Source organism: Pseudophryne corroboree, chromosome 1 (genome assembly GCF_028390025.1).
Source record: "Pseudophryne corroboree isolate aPseCor3 chromosome 1, aPseCor3.hap2, whole genome shotgun sequence".
NCBI classification, from domain to species: domain Eukaryota; kingdom Metazoa; phylum Chordata; class Amphibia; order Anura; family Myobatrachidae; genus Pseudophryne; species Pseudophryne corroboree.
In genome coordinates this window covers 761,145,278-761,170,585 of record NC_086444.1, presented here as the reverse complement: position 1 = coordinate 761,170,585, position 25,308 = coordinate 761,145,278, and the positions used below count along the sequence as shown (strand labels likewise).

General features: G+C 41.4%; 1 protein-coding gene across 4 annotated transcripts in view; it reads right to left on the bottom strand.

The window, feature by feature from the left end:
- Nucleotides 1-25,308, bottom strand: part of CCSER1 (coiled-coil serine rich protein 1) — a 1,413,620-nt gene that overhangs the window by 11,665 nt on the left and 1,376,647 nt on the right. For 3 of the 4 annotated variants that reach the window (XM_063917302.1, XM_063917310.1, XM_063917321.1), the window contains exon 9: nucleotides 11,015-11,104. In XM_063917302.1, coding sequence (XP_063773372.1) covers nucleotides 11,015-11,104 — 90 coding nt within the window. The remainder of the gene's footprint in view (nucleotides 1-11,014; nucleotides 11,105-25,308) is intronic. The other variant, XM_063917330.1, reaches the window with a different exon arrangement.

The following is a 25,308-nucleotide window of genomic DNA, read 5'->3' as shown; positions in this document are numbered from 1 at the left end:
GCCCCAGTGGAACTTATCATTTATGTTTGCTATTACATGGACACAAATACACACACTATAGGTCATTTTTGGTCAAGAGCCAATTAACCTAAAAAGTTTGTTTTTGGCATGTGGGAAGTATCAGAGGAAAGTCACGCAACACTGGGAAAAAATACACACTTTACACATAATGGCAGTAATTCAGATATGGACGGAGTTGCATTGTGTGTTGCACAGTACCAATTATTAATACTTTGCACATGTGCAGGAACCTTTGTGTGCATGTACATACAATTTGACTGCAAATAAGAACCCCTTGGCCCATCTAGTCTGCCACTTTTTAATCATATTGTTACCTCAAACCCTATTTGATCCTTATTTCTTTGTAAGGATATCCTTGTGTATACCATGCCTGTTTATACTGCTCTACTGTCTTAGCCTCTACCACCTCTATTGGGAGACTATTTCACTTGTCCACTACCATTTCTGTGAAGACATTTTTATTCAAGTTCCCCTGAACCTACTTCCCGCCAATTTCAGTGCATGTCCTTGTGTTCTATTACTACTCTTCCTTTGTAAAATGTCTTCCTCCTGTACCTTGTTAAAACCCTTGATATAATTGAAAATTTCTGTCATGTCCTCCCTTTTCCTTCTTTGCTCCAAAATACACACATTAAGATCTGTAATGTAGCTCAGGCACCATTTTATATGCCCTTCTTTGTACAGTCTGTAATATATTAATATCCTTCTAAAGATATGTCCTCCAGAATTGAACACAGTATTCTAGTTATGGATGTACCAATTACTTATACAGTGGCATTACTACTTCTTTCTTTCTGCGATGATGGATGTACTACAGCATCAGACTGTCATTGATTGACAGTCAGATGCCATTTGGCAGCAGGGAGGGGATGGCAATAGCCTCCATTTGAGAAAACAGAGGCATGTTGCTGCATTTAGGGAGAAGGAAGAGGCCAGGAATCTCCGTTGTTGGATGGAGATTTCCTGGTCTCTTACAAGGATCTGCGACAGATGACTTGCATGACCCCATGCATTGTGCAAGCTGTCTGATGTGTTGCAGTGATCCAATGGTGTGCCCTAGGATGTGGCTTGGATCACTGCTGTAGCAGGAGGCATCTACTTGTAATAGACAACTCCTGCTGTAATACCATATAACGCTATCACTGCTGCTTCCAAGGAATGAGGGTCATAGTGCCTTGGTCAGTATCTGAACGCACAATGTCAATGATGTGAGGTAGTAATTCTAACCAATACACCACATGTTCTGTTTAGTTTATTATACCAGACTATTAGAGGTTTGGAGAAGCAAAAGTCAGTGACATTTTGTTTACTGCATAATAGTAACAAAAAATAAATACATTTTGATGTTCCTCTTGCTGCTATGAACTTGCTTTTATTAACAATGGCACAAATGGATGGGTTTGTTGACTCATTCAGCTTTAATCCCCTTCACCATGAGAATAACCTTTGCCAGACAGTAGGAAAAGTTTGGGAATCTTAAATTTGCCATTTGCTGACTGTATAACTTAATCTCCATCCTGAAAGGTGGTTCCTTGACCCTTTGCGTGGTGTAATCGCTTATGAGGGCTAATTCAGATGTGGTCGGAGTGGCTACTGCTGCTGCTCCCTTGGAAACAGCAGCAATAGCTCTGGATGGTAATGCAGCAGGAGGCATCTATTACAAGTAAACACCTCCTGCAGCAGTAGTAATTCGCCCTGCATCCTAGGATACAAAACACACACAAAATCCCAAGCTCAGAATGGTGGGCAATCAGTGGAATTGAAAAGCCACTAATTAATAAATATACCTCTTACCACACACGAGAACCTCCTAAAAATATAAGTGCCAGCTCCATGATAAGTACTGTAGGTGAGAGCTTGCAGTTTAAAATAAGAACAAAAAAATAAGTACTGTAGAGGAATGTAGCTTTAAAGGAGAGCATATAGGAGTGGTAAGGGTGCATTTATGGGTTGCTTCATGGTTGGAAGAAGGCAGCAGAGCCTCTTCCTTTGCTGTGCTGTCAAGAGGTACAGTATGTGTAATGAAAATGATCCTCATTATATACACTCACAAATGTGTCTTCACTTAACTATCCTTCTGGCTACTGTACACTGACATGCTAGGCATTCTGTGACAAGGTGTAACAAGCTAGTAAAATGGAGTTCAATAGAAATAACATAATAACTTACGACACCTTATTGCATGAATAACACTAGTTACAGTATGTCCAGTCTGAAGGATAGTTAATTGATGAGGAAGAACAGTTTAGTTCAGCAACAATATGAGAGGGAGAAAATGGGCAGGAAGGGTGTATGGGGAAAGGACTGACATATTGTAACTGGTTCTTGCTGTGCTTGACTGAGGCTGGGGACATTAATGTGCAGAATTAGCATGCTATTTTAGCACTGGTATTTACAGCTAGTGACATAATTGCTTATGTTGATTAGTGCCCATTAAGCTGCTAGGGCACAGAGTGGTATATAGTATGCATATAACACTGGTACAGTATAAAAGAGGCTGTGTAAAATAATGAGCATTGAGAGTAAGAGGTTGGTGGTCAGGAGGATATATGCTAGATACATGGCAGTGTAAGGGGACCATGGAATGAGAATATTATGCTGAGTATGACATTACTTATGGAGGACATGAGATTGATGGACATAAGACTATTGTGCTATGTACAACACTGTTTATGGTGTGCAATGTGCTGTGGTGGGCATAAAGCAATGTTCCTGGTCACAGGACATTGCAAGGTATACATGGTATATTGCTCCATGTCAGTCATTTATCACATTAAATACAGTGTTTCTACTTGTATTTGCATTTTTGTTAAGGAATTCCACCTTTAGATTTTCTGAAACAAAACATTATTATTACATTCTTCAGAAATGCATTAGATACAAAACTGCCTCATTACATTCTTTATCTATGCATAGTATACGCATAATATACATGCAAATGCAAAAATGCTCTACTGGGCTTTACTCTATGATGAACACCAATCCCATCACTAATATGTTAAGCAGAAACCACAAAAGCTTATGCATTTTTATGTGATACTTATTACTGTGACGCATTGTTTTCTTTCTGTTTATACAGTAATCTTAGCCTTCATTGACAACTGTGTTTAGATCCAACCTGTTTGTAAATTCTGGCTGCAAACATACTTTATCTGTGTTGTGGACATACAGTAAAATGAAATATGAATGCTACAACAAATCCACTGAATTAGGCCTTACTGCTCCTCTGTATATGTTCTGACAGGTTATTGCTGTGAAATTTATCACACATGCAGAAGTAAATAAACAGAATAGATTCAATAAGACTGACTAGAGAGCAATCAAGTTAAAATAACATCCCACAGATATGCTCTTGAGTATGTCAAGACATTTTATCATTTTATCATTTCTGGACACATAGAGCTCTGCTGGATACAGAAGGAAGGAACATTTGCCACTGGGAATCAAGAGACTCTTTTCAAACATAATACTAGAAACAAGGATTGATATAAGAAATAACATCAATGGCAAATAATAGCAAATAATAGGCCAATGCTCCTATTCTTACATGCTGTATAGTTATAAGCAAAATACATGGGGATCCATCACACTTTATAATAGGCATATCAAGCCTTTAAACTGTATAAAGTATAGGCACATATTTGAAAATGTTACAGTAAACTTCATACGCCTCAGCTAACACTGAAAGCACGCTCATTAGTAATATCCCAAAATACATTGTACAAATTAATTTAGAAGTTCAAAGATAGTGGTATGTTACTAATAAAGAAAAATCTGAATGTATCTGCCGAGTTTGCTTTCCACAAGAAAAAAAACACGTGCCATACAGGGCCTACTTCAGAGTTGATCGCAGCAGCAAATTTGTTAGCAGTTGGCCAAAACCATGTGCACTGCAGGGGAGGCAGATATAACATGTGCAGAGAGAGTTAGATTTGGGTGGGTTGTGTTTAAACTGAAATCTAAATTGCAGTGTAAAAATAAAGCAGCCAGTATTTACCCTGCACAGAAACAATATAACCCTCCCAAATCTAACTCTCTCTGTCACACCTGCAGTGCACATGGTTTTGCCCATTAGCTAACAAATTTGCTGCTGCGATCAAATCTGAATTCCCCCACAGTTTTGTGTCTAGGAGTTGTACAGTATAAAGTTTGTATTTCCCGAGTATTTCCCTGCTTTCTCGTTTTCAGTACCCTAAATGCCCTAACATTATTTCTTTACTTTCATTCTACACATTTTGCAGCTTCCAAATCTTGTTGCATGTGACAACTGTATAGCATATATCTCATTTTTTCTATTGCTCTAATTGATGTTGCTGTTTAAACTATTGATATTTTGTACATGCTTTTATATCGAATATTTAGAACTATTTAAAATGTGTTCTATGTTACGAAGATGCCATTTACATATATACAGTATCAAAGGACTAAAGTTCTAATTACACTATAGTCTGCAGAATGGAGGTTAATGTAATGGTTGGGTCAAGTTTAATGTCTGTCGTGCAGTGCTTTTGGAGAACAGATTTTTTTAATGGTTCTATGGGGCAAATGTATTAAGTCTGGAGAAATGATAAAGCAGTGATAAAGAACTGATAAGAGGAAGGTGATAACGCACCAGCAAATCATTAACGGTTTGAAAAAGGTCAGTTAGGAGCTGACTGGCTGGAGCATTATTACCTTTCACTTATCACTTTTTTATACTGCTTTATTCCTTCTCCAGGCTTAATACATCTGCCCCAGTTTTGTGCTTTAAATTACCTGAACTTAGCTGATGCAGGAGGATGCCGTGCCTTGTCCAGAGAAGGCACTGTTTCTGGAGCATGAACAGTCAGTTACCTGGTATTGAACCATTTAACATACATAGTAACATTGTAACATAGTTGGTGAGGTTGAAAAAAGACTAGTAGTCCATCGACTTCAACCTGAATTATCTTCTACTCCCTATTCTATTCTGGTTAAAGACTATATCCTTGTATATCTTTTTCCATTCGAAAATTATCTAACCTATTTTTAAACGCATTGACTGAGTCTTTACAACCTTCTCTGGCAGTGAATTCCATATTCGTATTGCCCTTACAGTGAAGAATCCCTTCCTGCGCTGAGTATGAATCTGTAAAGATTCAAATTGTGCTAATATAAGACTATGTTGGTGGATAATTGGAGCCCAAGACAGGAGGACTAATCAAGGGTCACCAGGTTAAGCCAATTGTGGATCACCATATCAGGGTCCCATCCACTCATGGTAGCCAAATATTTGGGTGCTAAATGCAGGAATGCCAGTTCACCTGCAGAGGTAAAGTGGTGAAGAGTTCCCCATATACTGTAAAATAAATGAATCATGGTCTGGAAAAAGAGAAGGGAAAATAAGTAATGTCCCACTCAAGTGGAGACGTTGGAGTGCAACTGCTGGAGATGATGGAGAATGATGGAGTCAGGCAGCAGGAATTACATTGAATAGAAATAAATTACGATCTACATGCTCCTCGGATCTGTAATTGTGCTGAATATAGTAGTCAGCAGTGGTGGCTGCTGTCCCTGGGCTGCAGCACCAACCAAACATTGCAGGGAAGACACAGCACTCAGCTCGTCTATCTTCTAAAAGCAAACCTGCCCCCTGACTCCCACTGGCTAGTTTCACTAGAGTCTGGGGGCGGGATTATAGAAGATAAACGAGCTGAATGTTGTGACCCATGCTACAGCAGGTCAGTGAAACACAGCGGTGCTACTGATTCCTGCCAAAGGCAGCCAGCACATATCTACAGCCACCACTTACAACACTAGGCATCACATCAGCCAGGAGAGGGGACTAATGTACAGGTGCTTTGTAACTTGCAAAGTACTGCTCATGACTGCAGGGGAGATTTATCATACTGTAGTTTGGAGAGAGATAAAGTACCATCCAACTACTAACTGAGATTTTACAGGCTATGTTTTAAAAAAAATACAGTTAGGAGCTGATTGATGTAGCAAGGAATTTTTTACCAAGTGTTGGTAAAGATACTTTACCAACTGGTTCTCTAAAGCGCTGTTGGATAGGGTGGTAGTCAATCACCTCAAAACATAATATATATATATATATACAAACAAATGGAAACCAACTGCGCTGATGCAAATAATCTCAATAATATATCTACTAAAAAATTAATTAATATCTGAATGTTTAATAAAATTCTTCTAAAAACAGTAATGGTCATTTAAAAACTGTATAGGCCAATCTCTGACCAATACTCATAAACATACACTTAAAATCAAGCCATATAAGCTGATCTCTGACCGTAGTTGGTCTCTCTAAGGGCAGTCTCTGTGCAAAAGCCACTAATATGCAACAAATGCCGATTGTGATGGAATTAGGTCCTGCAGGACAAATAATATATGGATTTAAGTGACATCCAATTCGGAGATCAATAATTACCAGGTCCCCTGCTAGTGCATGCATGATAATGTGCCAGATTAGTAACAGGAATGCACTGCAGAATATACACCATAGTGCTGTGCAGTATAGGGTAACTTATTTATAATGTATGACTGAAGTGCACAGTCTGGAACCTGATCCCTAGAGAAAGAGGTGAGCCCCAAGGCAGTCAGGCCCACTGGAGGTTTCCCCTGTGCCCCATGTGAGACAGTCCAACCCTGCCTGTCACTGTAGTCCATTGTTTCATTGCATAATCCCGTGTGTCACTGACCGGATCCTGTTCTGCGGTATCACGCAGAACATGATCTGTTTAAACACAAAAAAACCTTCCAGCCAAGCGGGTTCCACTTGGCCGCTATGTGTGGCTCTAGCCTAAGTATGTGAATATGAACTGCAACTAGATAACATTTCCTAAAAGACTGTAGCAGTTCAGTTAGAATAACTCATCAGTCCTAATGAGTAGGCTTGCCATTTTATCCTGTTAATCAGGGACACCTATGAATTACACAGGTTCTGTGGCTGGCTATATTCAAGCCTACATTTCACTTTTAATCAGCCACAGAACCTGTGTATGCAAATCATAGGTGTCCCGGATTAAAGGGATATTATGGCAACCCTACTATTAAGAGACTCTTTCGACATAACATTAAGACACTCTTATGATATTCTGTCAAATACTGACTTTGGTGCAAATTACATTTTAATTGATATTGCAGAATATTTTATTATGTGTGTTCATTTATATTATGTTTATTTTCCTGTGTAATTATGAATAAATTGTTATACATTTAATAATGTCTTTATTCAGGTTATTTTTAATTCTTTTTTCACATATCTTTCAGTTGGTTTAAATACTTCGCTCCTATAGCACTATCATACGGTATACAAATACATCTACAGATTTTTACAATAAATAGCTTGTAATATGTGAATTATGGGTATAGATACCTTTTAAATATAAATTGAATAAACAGTGGTTTTAACGTACTGCTTAAAAGGGAATAATTGCACCCATACTCTAACTGATTCCTTTTCTTTTTTCCTGTTTATTGCTATTTGTATTTATGTAAGATGTCTGCTACTTAATTCAGGGAAGCCGGATACTTTCCCTATCTTACCCTAAAAAAATTTGCCGGCTGCAGCTGTGTTCCTTTATTGTGAGCTCACCTTACCAGGCACTTCACATTCAGGCAGCGCTACTCCCATGGGGATACGGCGAGCTGATGGGGCCGCAATGAAAGCACAGCTGATGGCTGTCTAACATTACTCAGAGCAGTGAAAGTCTGATATCTATGGTGACCGTGTGTTTACGCTCCAACGCATTTCAACTCATTTAGAATTTTTCAACTAAGGGGAAACTTAAGCTCAAGGGGATCTGCCCAGGGGGCTTGTCAGCAAGGACAGAAGTTAGCAGTGACTGTAGGAAATCACTATTAAATGAGTGGAGAGATCTATCCTAGTTTAGCAGCTCCCTCTGTCTTTCATCCTTGGTGCCTCCCTGACAACTAGAGCCTGGAGGCCAATGCTTCCACTGACTTTCAGGAGTTACGTCACTGCTGCAATACCCCAATATTCAACCTTTTTTTATTGTTTTTCTTTATTTTCTTCTTTTTTTTGGGGGGGGGGGGGTGTTAATATACAATTTTTAACTCTTCACTTTATATTACATATTATTACTTAGATATTAGACCAGTGAGAACCATGTGTTCTGATGCAAGACAAGGTGATCTTTATGTTTTTTGCAATTAAGGAAGCACAATAGAGCATATTGCTGTGCAGTTATTGAACCCGATTTATTATTGTATAGCATGGTCTGTGGTATACTTAATTTTTAATGCAAATTTACATTTCAAACACAAAAGGTTGTAACTTGAAAATGGAGTTGTTACAGAATTGTTACAGCTCTATAAACACAATAATTCAGGGACACATTCAATTAAATATCAATACAAGCTCCCTTTCCAAGATACAAATGTTATAATACATGTTATGGGGTATAAAATACTTAATCTATGGTGACTGCAATTTAGTACCTTAATTAAATTGTTAATGAAAGTGCAAATGATATTTGATTACAAAATGGCTTACATTTTAATAAAATACAACCTCCATGTATTTCAACTTTAACTAATCCTAGATTAAAATTAATGCTTTGTAAAACAAGCAATTAGCTTTACACTGATATATATCTCTATGTGTATGCCTGCAAATGACAAAGCAATATATCCCATTGTAAAATGGAAGAACTGGAAATTTCAATCCTAAAACTGTATACATGGTCACCTTGCATGCAGAAAGCAAAAAATGTCCTGAAACTTCTAGTACAAGGCTGCAATATATGATTTAATATAAAACCTATGAAATGTTATCTGGTGCAAAACTTTTAATTGGTCATAATTTGCGCTTTCCAGACTTTGGGCCTAATTCAGATCTGATCGCAGCAGCAAATTTGTTAGCTAATGGGCAAAACCATGGGGGTCAATCTGAGTTGTTCGCTCGCTAGCAGATTTTAGCAGCATTGCACACGCTAGGCCGCCGCCCTCTGGGAGTGTATTTTAGCATAGCAGAATTGCTAACGAAACATTAGCAGAATTGCGAATAGAAAATTCTTAACAGTTTCTGAGTAGCTCGAGACTTACTCCTACACTGCGATCAGCTCAGCCCATTTCATTCCTGGTTTGACGTCACAAACACGCCCTGCGTTCGGCCAGCCACTCCCCCGTTTCTCCAGACACTTCCGCATTTTATCCTGGCACGCCTGCGTTTTTCCGCACACTCCCTGAAAACGGTCAGTTTCCGCCCAGAAACACCCACTTCCTGTCAATCACACTCCGATCACTTCAACGATAAAAATTCTTCGTTCGGACGTGAGTAAATCTACTAAGTTTTGTCCTAAAATACTTAGCGCATGTGCACTGCGTACCATGCGCAATTTTACCTTAATCGCTCCGTTGCGAAAATCGGCAACGAGCTAACAACTCGGAATGACCCCCAATGTGCACTGCAGGGGGGGGGAGCAGATATAACATGTACAGAGAGAGTTAGATTTGGGTGGGTTATTTTGTTTCAGTGCAGGGTAAATACTGGCTGCTTTATTTTTACACTGCAATTTAGATTTCAGTTTGAACACACCCCATCCAAATCTAACTCTTTCTGCACATGGTGTATCTGCTTCCCCCCCCCCCCCCCCCCTGCAGTGCACATGATTTTGCCCATCTGCTAACAAATTTGCGGCTGCGATCAGATCTGAATTAGGCACTTTGCCCGCTGAAAAGAGAAAAAAAGGTATACCAAAGTTGTCACATTTATTGAGAGTGCCACAATGCCTTCTCATGGGTTGTGTACGAGATCCCGACAGAATGCCGGTAGTCAGGATACCGACCGCAATATCCCGACAGTCAACATTTCAACACATTTTAAAAAGTCTGCTAATCTATCTCCTTAGCCTCCCCCTAACCCTAACTACCCACAGCCTTACCCTAACCCTCTCCTCCCATAATCTAACCATAAACCTCTCCCTTGTATCCAACCTAAACCTCCTTCCCTTCCTGCAGCCTAACCCTAACCCTCCCCAGCATACTTATACGGGATGCTGTCTGTTGGGATTCTGGCATTGGAATTTGCACAATGTTGAGATTCCAGCGCCAGTCTTCTGACCGCCTTCATCTTGGCCATCGGGATGCCAAATACATCCCTTCTTACTCTTATGATTAATTGACATTATAGTCTAAAGCAGAGTTTCTCAAACTCAGCTATTACAGTCCAGATTTTAAGGATATCCATGCTTGACCACAGGTAACTTAATCAGGGGTGGTCTTCAGTATGCCGAATGTCGGGATCCCGGCGCACAGTATACCGGCGCCGGAATCCCGACACCCGGCATACCGACATATATTCTCCCTCGTTGGGGTCCACAACCCCCCTGGAGGGAGAATAAAATAGCGTGGCGCATGTAGCGTGCCACCGTGCCCACAGCGTGGCGAGCGCAGCGAGCCCGCAAGGGGCTCATTTGCGCTCATCACACTGTCGGTATGCAGGCAGTCGGGCTCCCGGCGCCAGTATGCTGTTCGCCGGGAGCCCGGCCACCGGCATACCATACTACACCCCTTAATCAGTACCTCAGTCAATTTTCTTTAAAAATCTGTGCTAAACCAAGGACATCCATAACTCTGGACTATAATGGCAAAGCTTGGTAAAAGTCTGGGCTAAAGTGAACAGTATCTTAGAAGAAAAACTTAGATATTTAGTAAACAGAATTATACTAAAAAGGTAAAAAATTAGACACTGATTTGATGTATTTACACTTTTCAACAGATGCAGATTTTTCAACTTTCAGATTTTGTATTAGCGATGGTATTTTCTGAGAGAGGTAAACAGCATTGCACTTTTTAATGGGTTTTTGTGCGAAACCAACAAAACCATCACACTCAGTACACACTATAACATCATTTCTAATGTCCTAGTTTTTACATTCACTTCTCAGAAGTATCTGTTTTTTTCTTCATGTATCACTATTAAAATAATAAAAAATATACTGCAGTTTAAACAAAATTTATTGAAATATAGAACATTTAAAATACTTACATTATTACTTACTTCATGGTTTGCAAACTCTGTCTGGGTGCATTTATCTTGCTTGGAAAAATGTAATGACTGTAAAGTTCGAGCAATTTTCTGTAAAAAGAGGAAAAACAACAATTGAATAAGGTCAGAAAGGGCACTGCATATATCAGTGTACAACAGACATAGGCCCTCATTCCGAGTTGATCGGTCGCAATGCGAATTTAGCAGAGTTACACACGCTAAGCCGCCGCCTACTGGGAGTGTATCTTAGCCTCTTAAAAGTGCGACCGAAGTAATCGCAAAATTGCGATCACAAACCTCGTAGCAGTTTTGGAGTAGCTTCAGACTTACTCTGCCTGTGCGATCAGTTCAGTGCTTGTCGTTCCTGGTTGACGTCACAAACACACCCAGCGTTCGCCCAGGCACTCCCACCGTTTCTCCGGCCACTCCTGCGTTTTTTCCGGAAACGGTAGCGTTTTCAGCCACACGCCCCTGAAACGCCGTGTTTCCGCCCAGTAACACCCATTTCCTGTCAATCACATTACGATCGCCGGAGCGATGAAAAAGCCGTGAGTAAAATTACTTTCTACATAGCAAAGTTACTTAGCGCAGTCGCAGTGCGAACATTGCGCATGCGTACTAAGCGGATTTTCATTGCGATGCGATGAAAAATACCGAGCGAACAACTCGGAATGAGGGCCATAGAATGACACTGTTTTGTGCAAACTACATGCTGGAAAATTTACTTTCTGGTTTTATTATTATAAAAACACAAAAAAGAAGAGACATGTCTTTTAGATTCACACTTCTGTTCCCACTTCACTGTGCATTGCCAGCTGTTACTCTTTACAGTTACTGTGGTGGAATTATGGAAGCTAAAGGTGACTATTTCAATTGCATATTCACATGCCCAATTTTCTGTACACCTGCATCAATTCACAGTTTGTAACAGTCAGCGGTCTTGAGTGAAGATGTGTCAAATCTGCTCTGTCTTTTGTATGCAACAACACACCTTTGAAGATCAACTAGCAAAGTAAAAAAAATTGAGAGAATAGATGTCGAAAACTGTACTTCACATAGAGTGTCAGTTCTGCTTTACTATAACACACCTGTGAATTTATTTACACCTGTAAATATACACTACACAAACACACACATGCGTGTGCATACACACAAACAAAAGGAGCAGGCACTATAATGGAACTTGATGAGAACTTACCCTAAAATAAAGGCTCTTCTTTTGATGTGCTTATGCCATGTGCCTGGGCCATTAATTACAGGGAGATTTATACCTTTTTATGTGCTGATATACTATATATATATATATATATATATATATATGTGTGTGTGATGGGACAGGTTTCTCCACCAATGGGGGGCAGTATCCAATGTCAAGAGCTCATACCTTTATAAGGGTGAGAAAAGTGTTGATGCATCTTACCCTCCTTGTGGCTGAACTACATCCTTATAAGAAATTAATGTAAGCAAATTTTGTATCAAGTTTTAACAAAGCATTTTTTAAATAAATGTAAAAGAACATTATATCTTTAATCTTGGGCATTTTGCCTGCTTTTTGGGTGTATTTCTTGGTGAGAAGGTCTGCTTAAAGGAACCTTGGCGCAATAACTTCTATGAAAAGTTTAAAATCATGAAACCAGTCCCTTACTCAACTGAATCACAGTGTAAGAATGTTTCCTTTGGTTGGGACACATACAATCTCTGGGGAGAATTCAACTGAGGACAGGAAATTCATGGCAATGGACCACAACTACTAGCTTCAAGACGGAGGGACTATGTCCCTTCCAGATGACATGTGGTGTATGTTATGTCACCTCAGGTCGCATCCGGTCAGCCACCGAAAGTGCTTAAGATTGTGAACGTCACAACACCACATTACTTGTGGCCCAGAAACCAGTAATGTGGCAATAATGTTGTTTAATAGTGTGGACATTTCCAGTTGGGATTATTATATATGCTTAGTTTTTTTATGAGATTGAACACAAATGGGCATAGTTTCCTCTTTGGGTAGGGTATTTCTAACCCATACAGCCGACTTCCCCCATACCTTGAAAAATAATAAGAATTTACTTACCGATAATTCTATTTCTCATAGTCCGTAGTGGATGCTGGGGACTCCGTAAGGACCATGGGGAATAGCGGCTCCACAGGAGACTGGGCACATCTAAAGAAAGCTTTAGGACTATCTGGTGTGCACTGGCTCCTCCCCCTATGACCCTCCTCCAAGCCTCAGTTAGGATACTGTGCCCGGACGAGCGTACACAATAAGGAAGGATTTTGAATCCCGGGTAAGACTCATACCAGCCACACCAATCACACCGTATAACCTGTGATCTGAACCCAGTTAACAGCATGATAACAGAGGAGCCTCTGAAAGATGGCTCACAACAATAATAACCCGATTTTTGTAACAATAACTATGTACAAGTATTGCAGACAATCCGCACTTGGGATGGGCGCCCAGCATCCACTACGGACTATGAGAAATAGAATTATCGGTAAGTAAATTCTTATTTTCTCTAACGTCCTAAGTGGATGCTGGGGACTCCGTAAGGACCATGGGGATTATACCAAAGTTCCCAAATGGGCGGGAGAGTGCGGATGACTCTGCAGCACCAATTGAGAGAACTCCAGGTCCTCCTCCGCCAGGATATCAATTTTGTAGAATTTTACAAACGTATTTGCTCCTGACCAAGTAGCTGCTCGGCAAAGTTGTAAAGCCGAGACCCCTCGGGCAGCCCCCCAAGATGAGCCCACCTTCCTTGTGGAGTGGGCATTTACAGATTTTTGGCTGTGGCAGGCCTGCCACAGAATGTGCAAGCTGAATTGTACTACAAATCCAACGAGCAATAGTCTGCTTAGAAGCAGGAGCACCCAGCTTGTTGGGTGCATACAGGATAAACAGCGAGTCAGATTTCCTGACTCCAGCTGTCCTGGAAACATATATTTTCAGGGCACTGACAACGTCTAGCAACTTGGAGGCCTCCAAGTCCCTAGTAGCCGCAGGCACCACAAATAGGTTGGTTCAGGTGAAACGCTGAAACCACCTTGGGGAGAAACTGAGGACGAGTCCTCAATTCCGCCCCGTCCGAATGGAAAATCAGATAAGGGCTTTTTCAGGATAAAGCCGCCAATTCTGACACGCGCCTGGCCCAGGCCAGGGCCAACAGCATGACCACTTTTCATGTGAGATATTTTAACTCCACAGATTTAAGTGGTTCAAACCAATGTGACTTTTGGAACCCAAAACTACATTGAGATCCCAAAGTGCCACTGGAGGCACAAAAGGAGGCTGTATATGCAGTACCCCTTTTACAAACGTCTGAACTTCAGGGACTGAAGCTAGTTCTTTTTGGAAGAAAATTTACAGGCCCGAAATTTGAACCTTAATGGACCCCAATTTCAGGCCCTTAGACACTCCTGTTTGCAGGAAATGTAGGAATCGACCCAGTTGAATTTCCTCCGTCGGGCCTTACTGGCCTCGCACCACGCAACATATTTTCGCCAATTGCGGTGATAATGTGTTTGCGGTTACATCCTTCCTGGCTTTGATCAGGATAGGGATGACTTCATCCGGAATGCCTTTTTTCCTTCAGGATCCGGCGTTCAACAGCCATGCCGTCAAACGCAGCCGCGGTAAGTCTTGGAACAGACAGGGTCCTTGCTGGAGCAGGTCCCTTCTTAGAGGTAGAGGCCACGGATCCTCCGTGAGCATCTCTTGAAGTTCCGGTTACCAAGTCCTTCTTGGCCAATCCGGAACCACGAATATAGTGCTTACTCCTCTCCATCTTATCAATCTCAGTACCTTGGGTATGAGAGGCAGAGGAGGGAACACATACCCTGACTGGTACACCCACAGTGTTACCAGAGCGTCTACAGCTTATTGCCTGAGGGTCCCTGGACCTGGCGCAATACCTGTCGAGTTTTTAATCATGTGGAAGACTTCTGGGTGAAGTCCCCACTCTCCCGGGTAGAGGTCGTGCTGAGGAAGTCTGCTTCCCAGTTGTCCACTCCTGGAATGAATACTGCTGACAGTGCTATCACATGATTTTCCGCCCAGCGAAGAATCCTTGCAGCTTCTGCCATTGCCCTCCTGCTTCTTGTGCCACCCTGTCTGTTTACGTGGGTGACTGCCGTGATGTTGTCCGACTGGATCAACACCGGCTGACCTTGAAGCAGAGGTCTTGCTAAGTTTAGAGCATTGTAAATGTCCCTTAGCTTCAGGATATTTATGTGAAGTGATGTCTCCAGGCTTGACCATAAGCCCTGGATATTCCTTCCCTGTGTGACTGCTCCCCAGCCTCGCAGGCTGGCATCCGTGGTCACCAGGACCCAGTCCTGAATGCCTAATCTGCGGCCCTATAGAAGATGAGCACTCTGCAACCACCACAGGAGGGACACCCTTGTCCTTGGTGACAGGGTTATCCGCTGATGCATCTGAAGATGCGACCCGGACCATTTGTCCAGCAGGTCCCACTGGAAAGTTCTTGCGTGGAATCTGCCGAATGGGATTGCTTCGTAGGAAGCCACCATTTTACCCAGAACCCTTGTGCATTGATGCACTGAGACTTGGCTCGGTTTTAGGAGGTTCCTGACTAGCTCGGATAACTCCCTGGCTTTCTCCTCCGGGAGAAACACCTTTTTCTGGACTGTGTCCAGGATCATCGCTAGGAACAGAAGACACGTCGTCGGAACCAGGTGCGATTTTGGAATATTGAGAATCCAATCGTGCTGCCGCAACACTACCTGAGATAGTGCTACACCGACCTCCAACTGTTCCCTGGATCTTACCCTTATCAGGGAATTGTCCAAGTAAGGGATAACTAAAATTCACTTCCTTCGAAGGAATATCATCATTTCGGCCATTACCTTGGTAAAGACCCGGGGTGCCGTGGACCATCCATACGGCAGCGTCTGAACTGATAGTGACAGTTCTGTACCATAAACCTGAGGTACCCTTGGTGAGAAGGGTAAATTTTGACAAGAAGGTAAGCATCCTTGATGTCCCGAGACATCATGTAGTCCCCTTCTTCCAGGTTCGCAATCACTGCTCTGAGTGACTCAATCTTGAATTTGAACCTCTGTATGTAAGTGTTCAAAGATTTTAGATTTAGAATCGGTCTCACCGAGCCGTCCGGCTTCGGTACCACAACAGTGTGGAATAATACCCCGTTCCCTGTTGCAGGAGGGGTATCTTGATTATCACCTGCTGGGAATACAGCTTGTGAATGGCTTCCAAAACTGTCTCCCTGTCAGAAGGAGACATCGGTAAAGCCGACTTTAGGAAACGGCGAGGGGGAGACGTCTCGAATTCTAATTTGTACCCCTGAGATATCACCTGAAGGATCCAGGGGTCTACTTGCGAGTGAGCCCACTGTGCGCTGAAATTCATTGAGACGGGCCCCCCACCGTGCCTGATTCTGCTTGTAAAGCCCCAGCGTATACTAAGGGCTTGGCAGAGGCGGGAGAGGGTTTCTGTTCCTGGGAACTGACTGATTTCTGCAGCCTTTTTCCTCTCCCTCTGTCACGGGACAGAAATGAGGAACCTTTTGCCCGCTTGTCCACGAAAAGACTGCGCCTGATAATACGGCGTCTTCTCATGTTGAGAGGCGACCTGGGGTACAAACGTGGAATTCCCAGCTGTTGCCGTGGCCACCAGGTCTGAAAGACCGACCCCAAATAACTCCTCCCCTTAATAAAGCAATACTTCCAAATGCCGTTTGGAATACGCATCACCTGACCACTGACGTGTCCATAACCCTCTACTGGTAGAAATGGACAACGCGCTTAGACTTGATGCCAGTCGGCAAATATTCCACTGTGCATCACGCATATATAGAAATGCATCTTTTAAATGCTCTATAGGCAAAAATATACTGTCCCTATCTAGGGTATCAATATTTTCAGTCAGGGAATCCGACCACGCCAACCCAGCACTGCACATCCAGGCTGAGGCGATTGCTGGTCGCAGTATAACACCAGTATGTGTGTAAATACCTTTTAGGATACCCTCCTGCTTTCTATCAGCAGGATCCTTAAGGGCGGCCATCTCAGGCGAAGGTAGAGCCCTTACAAGCGTGTGAGCGCTTTATCCACCCTAGGGGGTGTTTCCCAACGCACCCTAACCTCTGGCGGGAAAGGATATAATGCCAATAACATTTTAGAAATTATCAGTTGTTATCGGGGGAAACCCACGCATCATCACACACCTCATTTAATTTCTCAGATTCAGGAAAACTACAGGTAGTTTTTCCTCACCGAACATAATACCCCTTTTTTTGGTGGTACTCGTATTATCAGAAATGTGTAAAACATTTTTCATTGCCTCAATCATGTAACGTGTGGCCCTACTGGAAGTCACATTCGTCTCTTCACCGTCGACACTGGAGTCAGTATCCGTGTCGGCGTCTATATCTGCCATCTGAGGTAACGGGCGCTTTAAAGCCCCTGACGGCCTATGAGACGTCTGGACAGGCACAAGCTGAGTAGCCGGCTGTCTCATGTCAACCACTGTCTTTTATACAGAGCTGACACTGTCACGTAATTCCTTCCAACAGTTCATCCACTCAGGTGTCGACCCCCTAGGGGGTGACATCACTATTACAGGCAATCTGCTCCGTCTCCACATCATTTTTCTCCTCATACATGTCGACACAAAAGTACCGACATACAGCACACACACAGGGAATGCTCTGATAGAGGACAGGACCCCACTAGCCCTTTGGGGAGACAGAGGGAGAGTTTGCCAGCACACACCAGAGCGCTATATAAATACAGGGATAACCTTATATAAGTGTTTTTCCCCTTATAGCTGCTGTATAGTTAATACTGCACCTAATTAGTGCCCCCCTCTCTTTTTTAACCCTTTCTGTAGTGTAGTGACTGCAGGGGAGAGCCAGGGAGCTTCCCTCTAACGGAGCTGTGAGGGAAAATGGCGCCAGTGTGCTGAGGAGATAGGCTCCGCCCCTTTTTCGCGGACTTTTCTCCTGCTTTTTTATGGATTCTGGCAGGGGTTAAATGCATCCATATAGCCCAGGAGCTATATGTGATGCATTTTTTGCCATCCAAGGTGTTTTTATTGCGTCTCATGGCGCCCCCCCCCCCCCCCAGCGCCCTGCACCCTCAGTGACCGAAGTGTGAAGTGTGCTGAGAGCAATGGCGCACAGCTGCAGTGCTGTGCGCTACCTTGTTGAAGACAGGACGTCTTCTGCCGCCGATTTTCCGGACCTCTTCTGCCTTCTGGCTCTGTAAGGGGGCCGGCGGTGCGGCTCTGGGACCCATCCAAGCTGGGCCTGTGATCGTCCCTCTGGAGCTAATGTCCAGTAGCCTAAGAAGCCCAATCCACTCTGCACGCAGGTGAGTTCGCTTCTTCTCCCCTTAGTCCCTCGATGCAGTGAGCCTGTTGCCAGCAGGTCTCACTGAAAATAAAAAACCTAAACTAAAACTTTCACTAAGAAGCTCAGGAGAGCCCCTAGTGTGCACCCTTCTCGTTCGGGCACAGAGATCTAACTGAGGCTTGGAGGAGGGTCATAGGGGGAGGAGCCAGTGCACACCAGATAGTCCTAAAGCTTTCTTTAGATGTGCCCAGTCTCCTGCGGAGCCGCTATTCCCCATGGTCCTTACGGAGTCCCCAGCATCCACTTAGGACGTTAGAGAAATCCTATTTTTATCAAAACACATTGGTTGGTGCATGCTGATGATAGTTGAAGGTGATCATACTTAGGGGAAAGGAGGATATATATGCGGAGGAATGGGCCCCATTTACATACTGCTGCTTAACTTCCTCACAACTCTGGCAGAAGTCCCTTCACATTAATCAGCAGAAGTCTCACTGTCTTTGTTTGCAATTAGTATGCAATAAAAGATTATACACTATAAAGCCAGTCTATGAAATCTGTTAGGACGTATGCGGTTTATTGGCTGGCAGTCTGGATACCGGTTGTCGGAATACCGATGCCAGAATCCCAACACCAGTCACAATGCCGGAGACAGAATACAGAAATGGTCAGGAGACCGACGTTGGAATGCCTTTATTACTAACACTGTAGATTAGACACTAATATCTCGGGATCAGTATGAGTGACAAGCGGACAGGATGCCAGCAGTCACAATACCAATGACAGCATCCAGAAGGTCACGATCCAAAAAAAAGGGCTGAGGTAAGTATTCTAACTCCCCCCTGCCCCTCTAACCTTCCCTTACTGCAGCCTATCCCTAACCTCCTCCCTTAGTGCCTAACCCTAAACTTCCCCCTCACAGTGGCTAACGCTAACCCCACTTTTTCCTCAGGTTAAGCCTGTCTGTCTCCCTTTAGTGGCTAAACTTAACACCCCCCAGTGGTGCCTAACCCTAACCCCCCTCCCCACAGCCTAACTCTAACTTCACAACCCACACACACCCCCACTGCAAAACTCTAAGTCTCCCATCTATAAATACCTTCAGGACTTCGTCTGTCAGGATTCTGGAGTTGGGATGCTGACCTGATTGGGATTTTTGCGATGGTGTTCTGATGGGTGTCGGGATTCTGGTGTCAGTATTTTGACTGGCGGGATCCCGACAGCCAGGATCTTGATTGTACACCATTATACAGTATCTTATGTGTGTGCCATTTTATTACAGTTTTACTCTGCATATAAATTGGGCAATGTGACTTTAGCATTTAGAGTACTGCTAATATTGTCAAGACACATCTTTACATTTTTCTTATTCCTGTTGTAGACCGAGCAAATTTGAAAATTTTTAATCCAGGTGTAAATCTAACATAAATGTGTCCAGCTCACAAAACACACAGAATAGTGAGCTTTCTTCAGGATACATTTTCCACCTGTGTATTTTACATAAAGTGCATTCTAACTCTACATGAGCCTCCTAATGTGTTTATTTGGCCATTCCAGGTTTTATGTTCACAAACAATTTTCCAAACATTAATAACTTATTTATAGGCACTGTAATGCAGTTTGGTATAATATATTTTTGGTTCTTTATTTTTAGCTGCCCTACTGTACATTGCAAAATGCCACCCATAAACTACAATTTCTTATTGCCATACAGTACAGTGCTGCAATAGCAAATGATTTTAAAGCCAAATTATTGAAACTTTTTGATCAGACAGTAGCAGAAATGCCAATCCCAGTAAAGTGTAAATAGTAAAGTGGTAGGTTACACTATAACTTTACTGCTGGGTTTATACTTACACAACATTTCCACTGCCCATGAGCCTAATTGAAACCTGATGGTCTGCATACAGCTACGATGGTGGGTGGACTGTGCATGCACGCAATGGCCCCTAAGCCGCAATCTGATTGACAAACTGTGGTAATTTGGGGGCAGGACAGGGGTGTGCAGAGGCCAAGTTCTTCCGACGCAGATTTCCAGCATAATAATAAATTAAATAATAGGCAATCCTCCTAAAATATCTGTTTTGATAGGACTGACACAATATTTAGATATTGGGGCTATGTACGTGAACTAACAACTATTTAATTAAAAAGGAGCCAAAGAGAAGAATACTTTAGCACTTATATATGATTTTTGGCTAACTGTAGTACTGTATAGTAGATGTATACAGTCAAGGGCTACTACCATAAATGCAGTTGCTATAAGGGCCAGAGCTGAGAGGGGCCCACCTTGTCAGTCAAAGTTACATGTGTTATATAAATTTATTACCATTCACTCAATGGTAAAAAAAAATATATAACACATGTAACTTTGACAGAAAAGGTGGGCCCCTCTCAGCTCTGGGCCCCATAGCAGCTGCATTCCCTGCACCTATGGTAGTAGCCCTTGACTGTATACATCTACTGTACAGTACTACATTTAGCCAAAAATATGGGCCCTAACAAACTTTTTCTTTGAGGCCTAGAAATATCTAGTTACGCCCCTGAACTTGCTCATTGTAATGTGGTATAAAATTAAGTGGAGGGCATTATAATGTCATATAAAATGATCTAAGGCACTGTAATGTGAAATTATATGAACTGGGGACACTGTGACATAATATGAACTGAGGCAATGTAATGTGGCAGATTATGAACTAGGGACACTAATGTGGCATAATATGAACTGTCATAATGTAAATTGGGAGTACTCTGCTGCATAATGTGTACTGGTAGCCCTACAATGTGACATAACGTGAACTAGGGCAATACTATGGTTCATAATATAAACTAGAGCACTATTTTGGGGTATAAAATTAACAAATGTTGTGGAGAGGTGTCTCTCTATAAGCATTAGGACAGGAGCCACTTCAAAATGTTGCTATAGGGCCCACATAGTTCTGGCAACGTCCCTGTATACAGTGCAAACTTTCAATTGACGTTTAACAGCAACTATGGAATATGAATTACTGTATTTTACATGCTTTCTCTAATGGATTTGCTTTGGTAATACATTCCGCAATGCGTTTGACTTATTCTATTATTTTATGCTTCACTGTCATGTCAAAAATATTATCCTACTGAGATTTTTATATTGTAATACAGATTTCACAGACTTGATTTACTTACTAAAGCACTGGGTAATGATACTTCAACTCACATTAAGGACATTGGACCTGCTGAATATTACAGTAATTAAAGCACTGATGACACTGAAAGATCTGTGTACCATATGTGCTGAGAATATTAATGTGAATTCAGCAATAAATGAGTTGTTATTCAGCTGAAATGTCATAATATAAGCTTTAAAGCACACATCATGTCTTTTATAAACTCAAAAAAAGAAGAAAACTTTTGTACATGTTTAACATAAGTCTCTTTATTTTTTAGTGTACAGTACTTGTTTTATTTTATATTACAAAATGGTGTAGGTTGAGGCCATCATCTATAATTGAGTCCTTGACATTTATTCACTTAGGAAGCATCTATTCATGTTGCAGAACACATCAGAGAATGGAGATACTGCAACACTTTGTTTTCATCAGACAGTACTTAACTTTTTCCAAAAGAACTATATATAGTTACAATATATCTTTCTACAAGAGAGAGGAAAATAATGCACTTTTTGATTTATTCTTTAAAGGAGAACAAAATCAAATTTTTCATCTATAAATAGCAGTATTCAGCACATCTGGATAGACAATCTTACTTAGATAAATAAATATTTAGTATGTCCACCAAACAATGTTGTATCTATGCATACAACCAAAAGAACCTTAATATTAGAAATAAGTAAATGTTTGATACAGTGTTGTGTAATAATTAGAGCGCAGGAGTGCAAACTGCAGTCCTATTTGGCATATAGAGATTCTAGTTCACTATACATACTACTACTGTTTATTTTGCAAGAGTGAATAACAGCATATAGTGGGGAAGGTAGGGACTCTAATGTGTACATGCTCTGTATATCCATGGTCACACAACAGGCTAGCTGACTACTATATCACACAAAGACACTACTGCATAGCATAACTCCCAGAGCCCTCAGTTCTTCCACCACATCGGAGTGGATGATAGATGGATTGTACCATACCAGTCACGCATATCCATCATATTTAGTGTTTGAGCTAGTGTTATGACATGTAATCACACCAATTTGGCATGACTCGCTGTAGGGTGTTTGCTATTTTTTATTGTACACTCTTGATGTGTGTCTATATTACATCTCTTCAACCTGATTCTTCATCACCTATCCTGTGCCACATATTATTTATGCACCAATAATAATAAAAAAACACTTGCTTTCTTCAGAATCTGACTTATTTATAAGATTTAATTAGCTATAATTGATTTCAGAGAGTACAAAATGTTTATTTTAGACTATGTAGTTGGTTCTACTTGTTTTAACTGAGCAACAGTTTACAATATCCAGGTGCCCAAGAGGGCATGTTAATGATGTTTTCTTATACTGTTCAGCAACATATTCAAATATTGGCTCTTATAGGATTTTGTTGTAATGAATGAATATAAAATACATGTCACTATATTCTGTTAAATGTCTGAAAACAGTGTAGTCTGGGGATATAATAGGAAAATTTGTCCAGCATTCAATTTCCTGTCATCATTATCAAAGAGTTATCAATTTAAAAAAAAAATATTTTTTTTAGCTGTGGCAGTTAGTTTTGACAGAATTCTAGATATAACAAGTCAAGTTCTAGAATCAGAATGAGTGGTTTGTAGATAAGATATTGGATTTAGTGAAAGGCCATGGTGTAAGGTGACAGAATTTGACAGGAGAAAATGTCAATCAGATTGCACCCTCAGGCTGTGATTATACTGGGTTAGTTGCACTTAGACACAAAATTATTTACTGTTGGTATCAGTTATTTGTTGTCAGGATGAGCACTAGAAAGTACCAGTTGGAAGAGCTTTGTCTTCTATGTTTTTAAAACTGATGTCCACCAATTAAGCTATTCTGGGAAATATGAATAGTACTTAAACTATTTATATACTGTATATTCCAAATATTAATTAATGGCTAAAGTTAATCCTTAAAGTTTTCACCTGCAAAATAAAGACTAATACTTTTAACCAGTTAGTTTTACTATCCTGATAAACTTAATTGGCATGGAATTCATTTATTTTACACCTCTGCTATTGAATCTAGGACATACCACTGAATTATTAGAAGTATAATGCATTAAGTAATACTGAAGAGCAATGTAACTTAGAATAAAATTACATTAATTTAAGGAACCAATCTAGAGGGAACACATCCTTTGGAACAGGCTACTGGCTAATATCCAGAGGAAACACATCATATCAAGAGATGTTTTGCCACAGCAGGTGGAGTGTGGAGGTTACAGCAGATTAATATTTAAAACCAGAAGTATAAAAGCCCATCTTTGGCTCTCTTGCTATAGTCTCTGAAAGAACGGCAGCACATGCTGGATCTTGTAGCGCCACAGCAGTTAAAAAGATCTGGTGTGGTCTTTATAAAATAAAATTGGAGGTATGTAAGGTTAACTGCGGCTCTTCACATATTGTTGCAAAGCATTTTGAGACTTTCAGTTTGACAAAACCAAAGACATAGGTTGCCTAAGAATTTTGAAAAGTAAACTGGATATCAGGAGTTCAAAAGGGTTATATAGATATACAGTATTGGGGACTCCCATGGTTGTACAATGCAGGCTCCATCTCCATCAGGAAAACATGCTTGCCTCTTCTCTGAATGTCTTGGAAACTCGTGTATTTCAGGCAGTTCTCTACCACTTCTGGAAAAGGAACCAAACCTCCTGATTCCTCCTTACTTTCCCAGTGAAATAGGCAGTCCGGGGATTTGATGACATGATATATTGTGCCACCCCTTCTCCCCTCCCAACTGGACCTGCTCTTACAGATCCGGTGTGAGCCATGCAAATGTTATCAAGTATGCTTATACAGTAAAGCCTATGATATTTGCTGCCTCTAGTCTTTAATTTTGTTTAGTATTCTGTACACAATACAGTATATTCTACAGTAGGTATGTCAATCATTAAAATGCTTCATGTATTTACAAGGATCACTACTGTGTGTCAACCTCGATTCCCTTGGCGCTCAGGGCTACAGTCCCAAAATCCTCTGTTAAAGCTGACTCAAAGTAGATATGGATCGTCCACTTAGAACCTTGAAAAATATGAAATAACACCTCATAGGGCAATATATCCAATTCTTCTATATTAGTGCAATATGGATAAATGAGGACTCCTACCCTTTAGAGTGGTCTACGTTTTAGGTAGACAAAACAGCATGTGATATTTTAGGGGCACAACCCACACCGGATACCTCACGTATTCATCCTCCAAGAGAAGAGATAATCCTAAAATAGTGTATTACTGTTTTTAATAAAATATGCAATAAAAATGAACAGTAACAGTGATGCTAGCCTCTCACCCGGTGAGAGGTCTACTCAAAAATGGGCAGACAAATGAGCATGAGAATGGAAAGTCCAGGCGTCCCTGCAAGCTCCAAAACACACCAGGCTCGAATCAGGACCACTGCTTCCTCCCTCCGCCAACGCGTTTCGATACTTCCTGTATCTTTGTCAAGGCATGGAGGAAGTGATGGCTACTTGGATATTTATACCCTTAATGATCTCCCCACAAGAAAAACCTATTTCCAGACACAGATCTCTAACTCTAAAACATTCCCATTATTAATATGGAGCACATTTTTATGTTAGTGGCCAGTCCGGGATTTACATCTATCCCAAGTCATAATGCTCAATTCAATTCAGCCGTTTATGACCGCGAGAAAGCCGGTATAGAATGTCCTTCTCACTTCCCGTTTCCGCCGGAAGTGACGTTTCATGCGTTCCACCGTAACAGCCGATATATGATGTTCGTCTCACTTCCTGTTTCTACCGGAAGCGACGTTCTCTGT